Source organism: Balaenoptera ricei, chromosome 4, assembly GCF_028023285.1.
Source record: "Balaenoptera ricei isolate mBalRic1 chromosome 4, mBalRic1.hap2, whole genome shotgun sequence".
Taxonomy (NCBI): domain Eukaryota; kingdom Metazoa; phylum Chordata; class Mammalia; order Artiodactyla; family Balaenopteridae; genus Balaenoptera; species Balaenoptera ricei.
Window position 1 is genome coordinate 90,345,611 of NC_082642.1, and position 14,427 is coordinate 90,360,037.

At 39.4% G+C, this 14,427-nt stretch overlaps 1 protein-coding gene across 2 annotated transcripts in view; it reads left to right on the forward strand.

Annotated features, from left to right (window-relative positions):
- Nucleotides 1-14,427, forward strand: part of LMLN (leishmanolysin like peptidase) — a 127,432-nt gene that overhangs the window by 62,268 nt on the left and 50,737 nt on the right. Inside the window, exons 16-17 of one of the 2 annotated variants that reach the window (XM_059920914.1) lie at nucleotides 3,241-3,451; nucleotides 8,073-11,733. The exons of the other annotated variant lie outside the window; for it this stretch is intronic. Of the exons in view, the coding sequence (XP_059776897.1) occupies nucleotides 3,241-3,451; nucleotides 8,073-8,173 (312 nt within the window). The 3' untranslated portion in view covers nucleotides 8,174-11,733. Of the gene's footprint in view, nucleotides 1-3,240; nucleotides 3,452-8,072; nucleotides 11,734-14,427 lie in introns of those variants that run through there. 2 annotated transcript variants of the gene reach the window in all.

Below are 14,427 nucleotides of genomic sequence, written 5' to 3' on the forward strand. Positions count from 1 at the left end.
AATTTATGCATTTAAATCTGTATTGACTCACAGATTGCATTTTATTCAGTGGGTATTACCATTACTATCATTATTTATTTGGATATTTAAGTTGCCCCAGATTTAGCCAAAGGGAGGGAGCCCTTCATGTTGGTTCCTGTGTCCTTTTGGCTGTCCTATCTTTTTAACTATTTCCTTGCTTTCTAGCACAAGATATTCTAGGCTCATCTTCACTTTCTTTGCCCCAGCCCTGGAATTAATCATTCCTCCAAGGAGCTCTTGTTTCTTTTAGTGGAATGAGGTATTTAGAGACTAAAGTCTGGGTGCTAGGGACTTCCCTGGTGGCACAGTGGTTAAGAATCTGCCTGCCAATGCAGGGGACAGGGGTTTGAGCCGTGGTCCAGGAAGACCCCACATGCTGCAGAGTAACTGAGCCCGTGTGCCACAACCACTGAGCCTGCGCTCTAGAGCCCGCGAGCCACAACTACTGAGCCTGCATGCCACAACTGCTGAAGCCCGCACACCTAGATCCCGTGCTCTGCAACAAGAGAAGCCACCTCAACAAGAAGCCCACGCATCACAACAAAGAGTAGCCCCCACTTGCCGCATCTAGAGACAGCCTGTGCACAGCAACAAAGACCCAACGCAGCCAAAAATAAATAAATAAATTTATTAAAAAAATAAAGTCTGGGTGCTAGATGTATTGTTCATTGCTCTTGGGATACAGCTGCTCCCCAGGTCTTCTTGGTGAACAGAGCTAGGAAATATATGTGTGTATGTAATTTTATATATACTTGTACATGTGCATATATGTAACCATGAGTTTGTACCAGTATCTTTGATTCCAGTTTAACACCAAATAATTCATTTTAGTTTTCTCCCTTCCCATATTTGTAACTCTTCTTTCAAGCAGTGAGAAATCTGGTTCTCTTTGTGTTTAATATGCTTGTTATTTGATCTGTCCACATCCTTTCCATCTTCATCCACCCCTACGCGGTTACCCTTCTCACCCACTTGGACTCTGACACAGCCCACCAGCTTACAACATGTCTCCCTCACTGTGATGCAAACCCTGTGCACATCTTTAGAATATAAATGCTTTCTTCCATGAAACTTTCTAATCTTTGTTGTTCTTTTTCCTATCATTTATTGCCTCTTTATCATAAAACAGTCTGACACTGTTAATTTTGGGGGGAAATTTGTATATCCTACCCTTCTCTCCTCAATTAAAGCTGCTAGAGGTCAGGCACTGTGTCATGGACTTCTTTGGTATCCTTTTCAGCACCAAGCACAATACCCAGTCAATTCTCACTTACAAGAATGATTACATTACATTGCAGCTGTGGTGACGCTTACTGGGTGTGGGTCATTGAATGACAGACTTATAGAAGAGTTTACACTTTGTTGTTTATTTTTTTGATAGCTTATTATAACTTAAATTTCCAAATGAATGTTATATTTAAACTTAATTGATGAAAAGAGTTGTTTTTAAAATGACTCCATTGTTGAAAAACACTTTTGGAACTCCTTTTTAAATTGCTTTTAGAGATAGTTTAATAGCCATCTAAGAAGTCAATTTCAGTATTTTACATCATACCTATGTTGACCTAGTCTTAACCAGTTTAGTCAACTGCCTTTACCAGACTTGGATCTGGGCAAGTTTTGGGTATTTCCAAAAATTACATCTACTTGCAAAGTAAAAATTTGCCACCATCAAACATACTCAGAACCATGCACTTTCTTTGGAAATAGTTCCAGGAGAGAAGTTCCAGAAATATTTAAGGTGAAGTAGCATAATGTTAAGTCTTTTTAGAAAACAACTTTGAGGGCTTCCCTGGTGGCACAGTGGTTGGGAGTCCACCTGCCAATGCAGGGGATGAGAGTTCAAGCCCTGGTCTGGGAGGATCCCACATGCCACGGAGTGGCTAAGCCCGTGCGCCACAGCTGCTGAGCCTGCGCTCTGGAGCCCACGAGCCACAACTGCTGAGCCTGCATGCCACAGCTACTGAGGCCTGCATACCTGGAGCCTGCGTTCCACAATGGGAGCGGCTACTACAATGAGAAGCCTGTGCACCACGATGAGGAGTGGCCTCCATTCTCAGCAACTAGAGAAAGCCCGTGCGCAGCAGTGAGGACCCAATGCAGCCAGAATGAATGAATGAATAAATAAATAAATAAACTTTATTAAAAAAAAGAAAACAACTTTGAAGACAACACAGTCGTTATAAATTTTTTTAAAGTTAGCTTTAATATGTTTGTTTTTTAAAATTGATTTCATCAGTTACCCCTTGTATTTGAGATATGAATCCTGCCTTTAAACATGTTACCAGTTGTATAAAATCACTGTGACCATTTTCATCTCTGAGCAGAGGATCTGGGATAGGGATAATGAATAACAAACTTTTACTATGTCATTTCTATACAGTGTGCTTTTTTTTTTTACAATGAGCATATATTGTTTTTATAATTTATTTTATTTATGTTTGGCTGCGTTGGGTCTTCGTTGCTGCGCATGGGCTTTTTCTAGTTGCGGAAAGCCGGGGCTACTCTTCGTTGCGGTGCGCGGGCTTCTCATTGTGGTGGCTTCTCTTGTTGCAGAGCACTGACTCTAGGCACGCGGGCTTCAGTAGTTGTGGCTCGTGGGCTCTAGAGCACAGGCTCAGTAGTTGTGGCGCGCAGGCTTAGTTGGTCCGCGGCATGTGGGATCTTCCCGGACCACGACTCGAACCTGTGTCCCCTGCATTGGCAGGCAGATTCTTAACCACTGCACCACCAGGGAAGCCCTATTCTTATAATTTAAAACAACTAAAAAAATTTGAGTTACAAAATTTAGCAACTTGTAGAAAAAGTGACGTGATTCATGGCTCTTTGACAGACATTTAACCTGAATTATAGGAGGATACTAGAATCTACAGAAATGTTATTATTGATAACTTGGCTTCAGGGGTCTGTGAATCCAAATTGTATGTAAAGCTGTATGTTACCTTGTTTTTTTCAGGAAGTGTCCATAGCTTTCATTTGATTTTTTAAAAGGTTCTAGACAAAAAGTCTAAGAACTACTACCACAGAGTGAAATTCTTTTAGAACATGAATAACTTAACCCTCTTTATATGAGATTAAAATATGCCCACGTTCCAAATTGTCTTTTATAGCCAGCATTTTTAGTAAATTCTGCCATATTTTCCTACAGTTGAGGGAGAAGTCTCACAAACTAGAATCTTACTGATCTGATTTTTTTTTTTTTTTTTTCACTTTTTGAAGGTTTCTTGTTCTCCACAAGGTCTGAAGGTTTGGGTTCAGGATACTTCATATTTGTGTAGTCGGGCCGGGCAGGTCCTCCCCGTCAGTATTCAGATGAACGGCTGGATTCACGATGGAAACTTGCTCTGCCCATCATGTTGGGACTTCTGTGAGCTCTGTCCCCCAGAAACAGATCCTCCAACTACTAACTTGACCCGAGCTCTACCCCTAGGTGAGTAGTCTCTGTGGTTGGAGTACAGAGAAGGACTTTTCTTACAAGATGTTGAAAATTCCCTGCAAGGAAGCTCTAAAACAGGTTGCGCGTCTTCTCTTCTAATTGCAGTTTTATGGGAAGATCTCCTTCCCTCCATGGTTAGAAATTGAAGGTAGGTAGACTTGACACCTCTCTTCAGTAAGAGTGAGGGTGAGGAAACTTTCTATATGTGAAGAACCTCTGACTTGCACAAAAACATTCATTGAAGGTTACAAAAAGTTAATGTTTCAGCCATTCATTTTGAAAGTAAGAGTAAAAATTCTGTTCATGAATACAAAAAGCAATTAAATATATTTTAGTTATATTATAACTAGGTGAGGTGAAAGAGTGGGAAAGTCACTGGAAAAGATGCTCAAAGAAGGGATTGACATGCCCGCAAAGAAGAGAAAGGTGCAGGGAGATGCAAATATACACAGTGAGATAGAAAGACAGGCTGGCAAAGACAGTGGTTTTCACTGAGAGATATATTACTCATTCTGTGAGACTCCAGAGAGTAGCACTGAGAACAATGAATTAAAGTTGTAGGGAGACAGATTCCAGTAAAATCCTTTAGAACCAGGAGAGGAATAGAAGGGACTCTCTTGAGAAGAGTGCATTCCCTGTTGATGAAGATGTGCAAACTGAGGCTGATGACCCATTTCTAAGAGTTTTAAAAGCAGAACTCATGAACTCTCAATGAAAGCTTTGACCTATGGTCTATAATATTTTAATTAAATGACCTATGAGATTTTATGACAGTTTGATATTTTGGAGTAGGCCATGTTTCATTTTCTCAACTGGAGGTATTTTTTAAATGGAACTGTATAGCCCTTTGCTTGCTCCATGGTCTGGTTGAAAACAGAGGGCTATGTTCACTTTATAGCTCAAAGTTTCTTCACCTCTAAAATTTAATTCCCTTTCTTTCTCACATTCTGGGGCCTTTATCAAGACATGGGCTATAAGTAGAGGGTGAATTTGGGGAGATTAATACTGGTGTTAGGGGTGCCTAAGACCACCCCCAGATTTCATGACTCTCTAGGACTCAAAGGACTCAGCCTCTGGTTGTACTTATGGCTAAGCTTTGTTAAAGCAAAAAGATACAAAGCAGAATCAGCAAAGGGAAAGGGGACAGTGGGTGAAGTCTGGAAGAAACCACTTCCCAGACACCAGCTAAAGGCCGTCCTTGCAAACAGGACTTTCAAATGATGGCCATCTCAGGCCTGCTTTGTTAACTCTTTTCACTTAACTCCTGTGAGCCAGCTGAGTTTTCTGCAGTTATACTAGTAATGCACAATGAATTAAAAGATCTTAGGTCCTTTTGATATGGTATATAATAAATGTAGTGTTAAATATTCTTAGTTAACTTTCATATGAAGTGATAGGATGACTTCATTTTATTGTTATTGTTAAATTGCTTTGGCTAGAATTAAAGGGCTGCTAGTCTACAAATAGGTGGTTCTGTTGGAGTTCCCATCCTCGGGCCTTATCTCAGAGTTAACTATAAGAAATATCATCATTTCAATGTCCAAGAGATGAGCATTGATTGAGCCATTAGCAGTTAGAGTTGAGTTAAAGAGAGAGTTACTCCAGCTGGTTCAGGGGTAAGGATCTTAGGAGTACAGTAAAAAAATGTGTAGAAATGAGGAGAAAGCCAGACTAGTTCAAGGAGCTGTGAAGTGATTAGTTCCTGTCCTTGGAGCATGGCAAAGACAGGTGAATCTGTTGAAAGGAGGTGGGGAGTAGAGATTGCAAATGACCCCACCCCCTCCACCAACCTGCGCCCTAGACTTGACTTCTTATCCAGCTCCCTCTTTGTAGTCACCCTTCTGATACTGTGGTACTGTGTTGTGATTTCTTCCCCTGTTAACCAGTTCTATGAGGAAGCATGCTCAAAAAAGGATTGTAACCTCCGAATCACTACCACAGTTTTGAAAAATGTATAAAATATTACAAGAATAGATGTCTTTTAGAAAAAAAAAAAAGGAATAGATACCTTTTAGGCATAGTTTCCATTAGTGAATATGAAAGATTTATTTCTAAATTTTCTGATCTCTTCAGATTGTGGAGGTTGTTTTGTTTCTATTTATTAAGTGCTAGACACTTTGCTGAGTGCTTTATGTCTATATCATTGTATTTAATCATCACAAAACCTAATGAGGTAGGAATTATCATTTACACATGAGAAAACTAAGGTATAAAGAGATTAAGTGATATATTCACTGTCACAGCTAATGAGGTTCAGATCAAAACCCAGATCTGATCGTCTCTGATTCATTTTGAAACACGCTCTTTGTATCTTTCCTTTTTAAAGAGTGCTATCACAGAAAGGGCAGTGTTTTTGAAGGACAACAAATGTTCCAGAGCGGCCATTAATATTTTAATAGCTTGTTAAATGTTAGTACCAACAGTAGATAAACAACAGTTCAGTTCTCTTCCTATTTCCTTTGTGCCAAATTGAGAATCGGGAGATAAAGGGATATGCCTGTGTTATTAGTGACTCCAGTGTCTATTCCTTATTCCATCCAGGACCACTCTACCTGATGCTGTAGGCCAGAACTTATCCAGTAGACCTTTCTGGGGTGATGGAAATGTTCTGTAATCTGTACTGTCCCATACAATAGTCATTAGCCACATGTGACTATTAAACATGTGAAATGTGGCTAGTGTGACAGAGGAGCTAAATATTTCATCTCATTTTGGTTAATTTAAATTTAAATAGCACATATAGCTAATGGCTGCCATATTGGACATTGCAGCTCTAGGTCAGAAGTTCTCAAACTTTAGCATGCATCAGAATCATGTTAAAACACAGATTGCTACGACTCACCCCCAGAGTTTCTGATTCAGAAGTTCTGGGTTGGAGCCTGAGAAGTTCCCAGGTGATGCTGATGTTATTGACCCAGGTACCATACTTTGAGAAGGATTGATTTTTCTAACATTTAATGATTGCCAGCTGGTTCCATTGGGGAAGAATACAAGTTCTCCATGGTTTACCTGTATTACATACAGTGAAATAATTTTTTAAAATACTTATTCCACACTGTATAGTTCTCAGAAGAACAAGCTCCAGTGCCTTAACATTATCATTTTATTAATTCTATAGCTGAAAAACCAGTCCTTTTTTTCTTACCTTTTTTTTTTTTTTAATTTTTATTTATTTATTTATTTATGGCTGTGTTGGGTCTTCGTTTCTGTGCCAGGGCTTTCTCCAGTTGTGGCAAGTGGGGGCCACTCTTCATCGCGGTGCGTGGGCCTCTCACCATCGCGGCCTCTCTTGCCGTGGAGCACAGGCTCCAGACGCGCAGGCTCAGCAATTGTGGCTCACGGGCCCAGCCGCTCTGCAGCATGTGGGATCCTCCCGGACCAGGGCCCGAACCCGTGTCCCCTGCATTGGCAGGCAGACTCCCAACCACTGCGCCACCAGGGAAGCCCTTTTTCTTACCTTTTAAGCAAGTCAGACTTGAAGCTTGGTTGGTTCTCTGTTGGTCAAAATAGTAGAAAGGACAACTCATCCTGAAATAAAGTCAGGTTGACCTGGTCTCTTGATTGCTAAAAAATGTACTCCATTCTGAGAATTGTTTGGGGGAAATAGTTTTAGCTGTTAGAACAACTCTTAGATAAATTAAAATATACTCCTACTGCCAAAAACTCATAGAATCTTCTGCTGTTTCTAAATCAAGTCTGGGGTGATATGGATAGATGGGTAGATATTTAGAGATTGGGGAACATATGTCATGTTTTGCCTGGGACAGTCCACGTGCCTATTGTCCTGGTATGATTACTAATAGCATTCCCTTGTGTTAAAATTATCAAGAGAACAATTTAGTTGATCAAAGCAAATTTTATTTCACACAGGCAGTCTCTACTCTCAGGAGTCCAGAGAACTGTAAAATAAGGGAAAAAGGCTACAAGCAGGAAACAAGGAAGAAGTACTCAGCTTGGGTTGATGGGCTGGGGTTAAGTATCTAACCTTATTTAGAAAGATCAAGGAACAAAGAAATAAGTATAGAGCCCACATTGGCTCGGCGGTTGGAGATTGGCTGACTGGATATTCTGTGGTTCTGGTCAAGTGGAGCATTTACACAAACAAGAAAGTTATCTAAGTTTTAATTTGCTGATGTGGCACCATGGGCAGGAGAGGCTCCATCTTGAGACTAGAAATTTATTTCAATGCTTATCTCAAAATGTCCTGATATGGGATGATAAATTATACGGTCACCCTACTTAGAAGGGACAAGGTAGAATAGAAGAAGAGAGTCCAGCATCCCATGTCAGAATAGCCAAGAATTTCATTTACTTTCCTGTGTAGCATCTTTAGCTTTGCCAGGATACTACCCTGTCTTTTCTTGGGTGCTGACTTTGTACCTTGATATGGTAGGTACATCTTCTTTTCTCCTACATAAATATTTTGTTCTTTTTCTATAAATATAAAAAAAGACTATGCATATATGGATTTCAGGAAGTCACTCTTGATTCTACTCTTCAAGGTAGTCCTTCTTCACCTTTTAATAATTACCTCTACTCATCTGTCAACATTTTAGTTGGTATAATTTTTTCCAAAAATGTCTATGGAAAGTCAATTTTTTGTTTTCAACCCTAGATCTCTGTTCCTGTTCCTCTAGCCCGGTGGTTACCCTTTGGCTTCTGCTAGGCAATCTATTTCCTCTGCTGGCTGGATTTCTTCTGTGCGTATGGCATTAGGAATGGAAAAGTGAATTCTGAAGACATTCCTTTGTGTCATGTTCCTCTGAACAAAGCACAAAATCTGGGCGAGTTCCAGCCTATGCAGATGGCAGAAGTGGCATTCCTGACTTTGGCTTGGAAGTGTTGACCACAATCAGATCTTGAAGCAGAGCTTCACAGCAGTCATTCCTCATCAGCAACCCAACAGCCTCAAAGTTTGGAGAAGGAGGAGGAATTCCAAATCACCAAGTCTCTTTATTTTTCAGGATAAATACTCTTCTTGAAGTTTTCCTTTGAAAATGGGATAATAGGTGAAAATTTCAGTTATTACATACCTCAGCATTTTCATTAACCTAAAACAATGGGAAAGTTCATCACTGCTGCAATAATTTAAAGAACAGCTAATCATTGCAAGTTTATAAGTTGTGGACCCTGTCCTCAAAAGTATAAATTGTCCTTTGACTTACAGAAAATAACTTGAATTGGGATTTCTACATCACTATTATACCTATTTTGAATTTAATGACTGTATATGGTACACCTAAGTCATTGTTCTCATTGTTTTTTTTTTTAATTATGTTTTGCTAAATCTTATGATTTAACCATGCTAGCCTTTTCAAACCAGCTGTGTGGCAGTTTCCTGCTGAACCATTAGGTGTTGGGTAGCTGTATCTGTACTCATTGATCTTCAGAGAGTAGCTTCCAGTTGTATTCTCCATTAGTTTAATAATGACTTGAAAAACTGGGAAGCAGAGAGAGAAAAATACTCTGCCCTGTGAAAACATTGAAGACATGCAAATAAAAGAAAACCTAATTGTATGTTTTTCAGATAATAGTTATGACAACTGCAATCCAACAAAAATAGAACTTTCCTTTTTGACCAATGAAGATAAAAAGAAATTCTGGTATAGACAGGTATGCAGTTATTTTCAAGTGGGCTTAGGAATTGTTACAGAAGAATTTGACTATCTGAAAATTATTTTATGTGTAAGAAGAAAAGATATAAGTCAAAACAAGATGGTCTGAATTGTTTATAGGAAAGTGTAGGTTTGGTGTAGGGCCTATCCAATAGGGTCCACTTTACCACACAGGGTATGGCTTAGTCCACAGAAGTCAGAAAGTTGCCTTTGCTTTAAAAGGAGGTAATGTCCTTTACCTCTTGTATTTGACACTCTTTCTGTCACCCATAGATTCTGGTCCCCAGAAGCAATTCTGCTCTTGTACTAGAGCTGACCAACCCTACTTAGTAAACCCAATTTGAAAATCTTTAATGATGAATGATGCCCAGTTTTTCTCTCTAAAGCTAATGAAGTCCTGTGGCATTAGAAACATAGCCCTTGGACATGCATTCATTCATTCATTCATTCATTCACTGGTTGGCCCTTTAATTCAGCATACAGTTATTGAGCACTCAGTTTAAGAACTTGTGCTAAGTGAACAAACAGCATAATTACTAAGGAGTAATTCCAACTTATTATTTGGCACTGGAGCCAAACAGCAACTCCAGCATAGAGGAAAGTCACCTTTTTTTAAAAAATGCATACATTTAAAATACTTATTTGCCTACAATTTTAAATTGGAGGTATTTGTCATTGTGAAAAGCTGGGGGTCTCTAGCATAGCCAGCCTCAGCTGAAGAAAATCTAATACCAATGGTGTTTCTGCCTACGTTCTGCATACTTTAAATCATGAAAAGTCAGAGAAAAATGCAGAGTATATTTTTAAAGAAAGTTATAAAAATCTAAACTTATATACCCAATGTGATTATGAATCATCCTGCAAAGTTGTATAAAGAATTTCACCAAAAATAATATGGATTCATAATATAATTGAGACTCAACAGTGATAGGTTCAATTATATTTTGACTGTTGTGCAGTAATGCCATTTAGGTAGTATTGTTTCTGAGCATGGTGCTTTTTATACTTGAAATATATTTTTGCTTTATTTTTTATTGATATAATTATATTTGCACTAATGACTTTCTGAAGAAAATATTATAGATGACATTTTTTCTATATATATATATTTGTTAAGCTTGGAATCTGGTAGCCCAGTGTTTTCTCTGCACAAATGTAGAACCTGGTAAAGTATGATGTTAAGAAATCTTGAGTTTTTGAGGGTAACTAACAGTGCTGGCGTCTTCCTTCCTCTTCAGCAAGTCTTGAAAGTGGTTGCTTATCACTGATTCTGCATAGTATACTCAGTGAAGATTTAGAAGACCACTGAACCTGTAAGAAATTTTAAGAGGCATGGTTTAGTCCCTTATAATATGATAAAATTCTAAAATAATATTCTAAAAAGGATTTTTAAAATCTGAAATTTCAATGCAGAATTAGCAGGCTAGAATTAAGTTTTGAACTGAAGAATTTGAGATGACCTAAATTTCAATATCCTGTGGAAGGTAATACCCTTTATGTTCACAAAACCAGTTCACTGAGAAAGAGACCATGCAGACTGCAGCCATGGTGGGAGTGAGGTGGGGCAGGGAAGGGGAATGGGGATAGCTGATTTGAGGATAGTAGACTGAAGTTCCTTTCTGACTCAAAAGGGTCAAGTGCTTATAAAAACTGACTACCTCAGTTTTCAGTTCAGTCTTAGGTTCATTTTGATAGTATTAAGGTCCCAATGTCAAAATTAACAAGTGAATTTGTCTCTCAGGTTTTCAAGAACAGAATTTACAGGAAGGAAGCAAAAGCCATGTCGCTAGACTTGAGCTGATAGCTTTAAAGAAACTGGAAAGCAGTTAGGTAGTCTTAATGTAGATCCCTCTGTATTCTCCTGAAAAACATCCTTTTCCCTTACTTATTTCTTAAGGATACTTATTTTTGTTAAGATCAACTAGGCATTCTAAAAATGTAATAAATTATGCTTAAAATTAGTTTCAGCCTAATATGTTGGTTTAGAGTTTATCAATATTTGAAAGTGAAACATTAGTGAAGTTTAAATAGTTTTAGGAAGATACATAAATAAGTATATCAGAGTATTCCATAAAATTTTATCAATATTCACTTCAATATCAGAAGACTCACTGATTGAGACCATCTGTAAAATGATTAGATGCTTTCTCAGAATCTTTCCAGCTCTAATATTCTGTGACTAATATTCATGAATATTCAGAATAGTCTAATATTCTGCATGACTAATTCATGCAGAATTGCTAGGTCACTGCTGGCTCTGACCCACCTCCTGGAGTATGCCAGCTTACACACCATGTTCATCGCAGTGTCCTGTGCTCAGAGCCTTAGCGCTGTCCTTGTCCTTGGACACTGAATGGAGAGAGAAGAGCCCGTTTCTGAGGGCATTTGAGTAGTCCTGGCAGGAGGAGGTGGACTTCAGTCACAGCCCCACAGACCTGTTTCACAGTTGGCACCAGTCATCCGTGCCATGTCCCTGCAGCCCAAGAGGACTAACATATTTTAATAAAGTCTGTGCTACTCGTTCTGAAGAAAGAACTTACCTGAAAGGATGACCTTTTTTTTTTTTTTGATACATTTAGTCAGGGTTGGGGAGGGAGTGGTGAATTATTTTCTTTTTGTTTACATTTTTAATAAATAAAATAGATTTAAGAATTGATCTTTATTTATGGTATTTAACTTTAAGTGTAATATATTACTTAGAAAAAACACAGCTTTAATAAAAATGGAAACTAATCTGCATCTTGTCTTTACTTAATTAACACCATCAATTTTTTTAAACCTGGATGAGGAATACAAACACAGCCATGCACTCTATATGGGGACGATGAGGTGTTTATGATGAAGCATAATTCAATTTTTACTTTAACTGGAGTAAAATTGTCCTACTTAAAGAATAGGGACAGGTCTTATGTAAAGCTACAGGGAATAACCCTCCTCAAATAGTTAAGCAGGAAAGACAGCCGACTAAAACAATTCAGGGCAGCCGTCTCTGGCTGGAGGTTATTCCTGTCCCATTTGTTCTGTGCTGTGGGCCAGGAGTCTCACTGCAGGACCGCTCTGCGCATTCAAGTACCACACTCCATTTGGTAGCAGCAAGTAAATTGTGGCTGTGGAGTGTGGGGCGTGATTCTTCCTCATAAACTGACTGTAGTTTGAGAGAACGTACCTGGGGCATGCCTTCACCATGTGCACTCAGAGCCATCCTGCCCTGTGGCCTGGAGCCAAGCACTGTGAAATGGATTGAACACAGCCTCTGTGACCTACTTGCTGAGCTGAGATCTTTGTGGGAAATTTTAATGATAATATTTAGATTTTTTAACATTTTAGATATTTCATGTAAGTAGCTAAAACTATGTACAATAAATTACTTCAAGTAGTTGAATAAATTCAATATTATTTGTACAGTATACTGAAGACGAAGCGTCTATGGCTCATACATTACCTGTTTATACTACCTTTTGGTATGTTCATAGAATATATCTTATTTAATAGGCATCAATACATAAATGAGTCTTTTGTCAACAACTCTCTGGTAGGTACGTTGAAATGGAGTGGTTTATTTAAATCAGCTTGTTAGTGTTCCACCAGAAGTTTGTTCTTTAATGTTTGAAATAAACTGGACATATTTGGAGATAGAAGTCCAAATACACCATCTGATGTTCTGGTAGATGACCAATACCATTCTCATTTTTTTTTTTTTTTTTAATAAATTTATTTATTTATTTATTTATTTTAGGCTGTGTTGGGTTTTCGTTGCTGTGCATGGTCTTTCTCTAGTTGCGGCGAGTGGGGGCTACTCTTTGTTGTGGTGCATGGGCTTCTTATTGTGGTGGCTTCTCTTGTTGCGGAGCCTGGGCTCTAGGCGTGTGGGCTTCAGTAGTTGTGGCATGCGGGCTCAATAGTTGTGGCTCGCGAGTTCTAGAGCGCAGGCTCAGTAGTTGTGGCGCATGGGTTTAGTTGCTCTGCGGCATGTGGGATCTTCCCAGACCAGGGCTCGAACCCGTGTCCCCTGCATTGGCAGGCGGATTCTTAACCACTGTGCCACCAGGGAAGTCCCCATTCTCATTTTATATGTATAGAAATGTTTTTTTCTGCCTATAGACGTTAGTATATCTTAGATTCGATGCCATTTTAACACTCAGTGCCACTAACAATTTTTTCAATTTCAACAGAAACAGTAACTCAACTTTCTGACATTGTCTCATTTGAAAATATTCAAATCACAATATCTGAACATCTCCTGGCTTCCCCCTCACCCAACCCCATTAGGTCTCCTAATGACATTTTAAGAAGGCTACAGGTTGATTGAAAGAGATTTCACATGTGCTTACACACATGGGTGCTCATTAGTGTTTATATAGTGAAGACTTTGATATATTTGGTTGAGGGTCTGAAAATTTAATGGAAGCGAGGAAGCTACAAAGAATAGAGCAAATGTCGCGTGCCTCAGCACAGCCTGCCAGACCAGCCCCAGAGCCTTGAATCTTAACAGAGGTCAGATAAAACAGGTTATGCCACCGTTCTAAAATGATTTGGTTAGCTTTATGCTTGTTACTAAGTAAATAAAGTGTGTAAAATCTGCATTTCTTACGATAGGTTTGACAGAGGAGTAAAGAGGGAGCCCGTAAGTGCTATATAGGTGTTAAATAACCTTTAGGGATAAGCATCATCGTGATGAAGAGAAAAGTGAAGAAGGGAAATATCTGAGGCAAATCAGTCCTCAGCCTGATTGAGGTGAGTCTGTGGCTTTGCCACTCTGGGATTTTGCCCCAGAACCCCGGCACCAGCAGTGTGCCCCATGCTGGATCTCCTCAGATGGGGTTTTTTCCTCCTTTTTTTTTCTAACTTATCCTCTCACAGCTGCCCTCTACCCCAGGCTCTGACCATTCCTCCTCCTGTCTCCCCATTACCATTTCAAAACAGCCCAGTTTTCTGAAGTATATATGCATATCTATTTGGTGGTATTATTAACTGGGGGTGGTGGTGAGGGGGTCTTACCCCTCCATCATTTCTCAAGGATTGATTTGGAGGGAGGGAGCCAGCAGTTCTCACTAATTTATTAATTTGGCAGAAACTCCCCTCCCCCTGCAGTTCGCTCCTGCTGTTTTATAATTTTCATACCACCATTCAGTTCCAGGTCGGGAATGACAGTGCCTGGTGTGGCTGCCGTGCGCTATGGCCCAGGAGCATGGTGGCGAAAATGAGCAGACTGGAGTCTACTGAGCTGAGGAACCGCAGCAGGTCAGCTCCAGGGAGGGCAGGCACCGGTCCGGGTGTGGCATTCAGCTGCCAAAAGTAAGCCGAAAGCATAGATCCAGAACTTATTAGTGCCCAGAGGAAGGAACAGATAGTGAA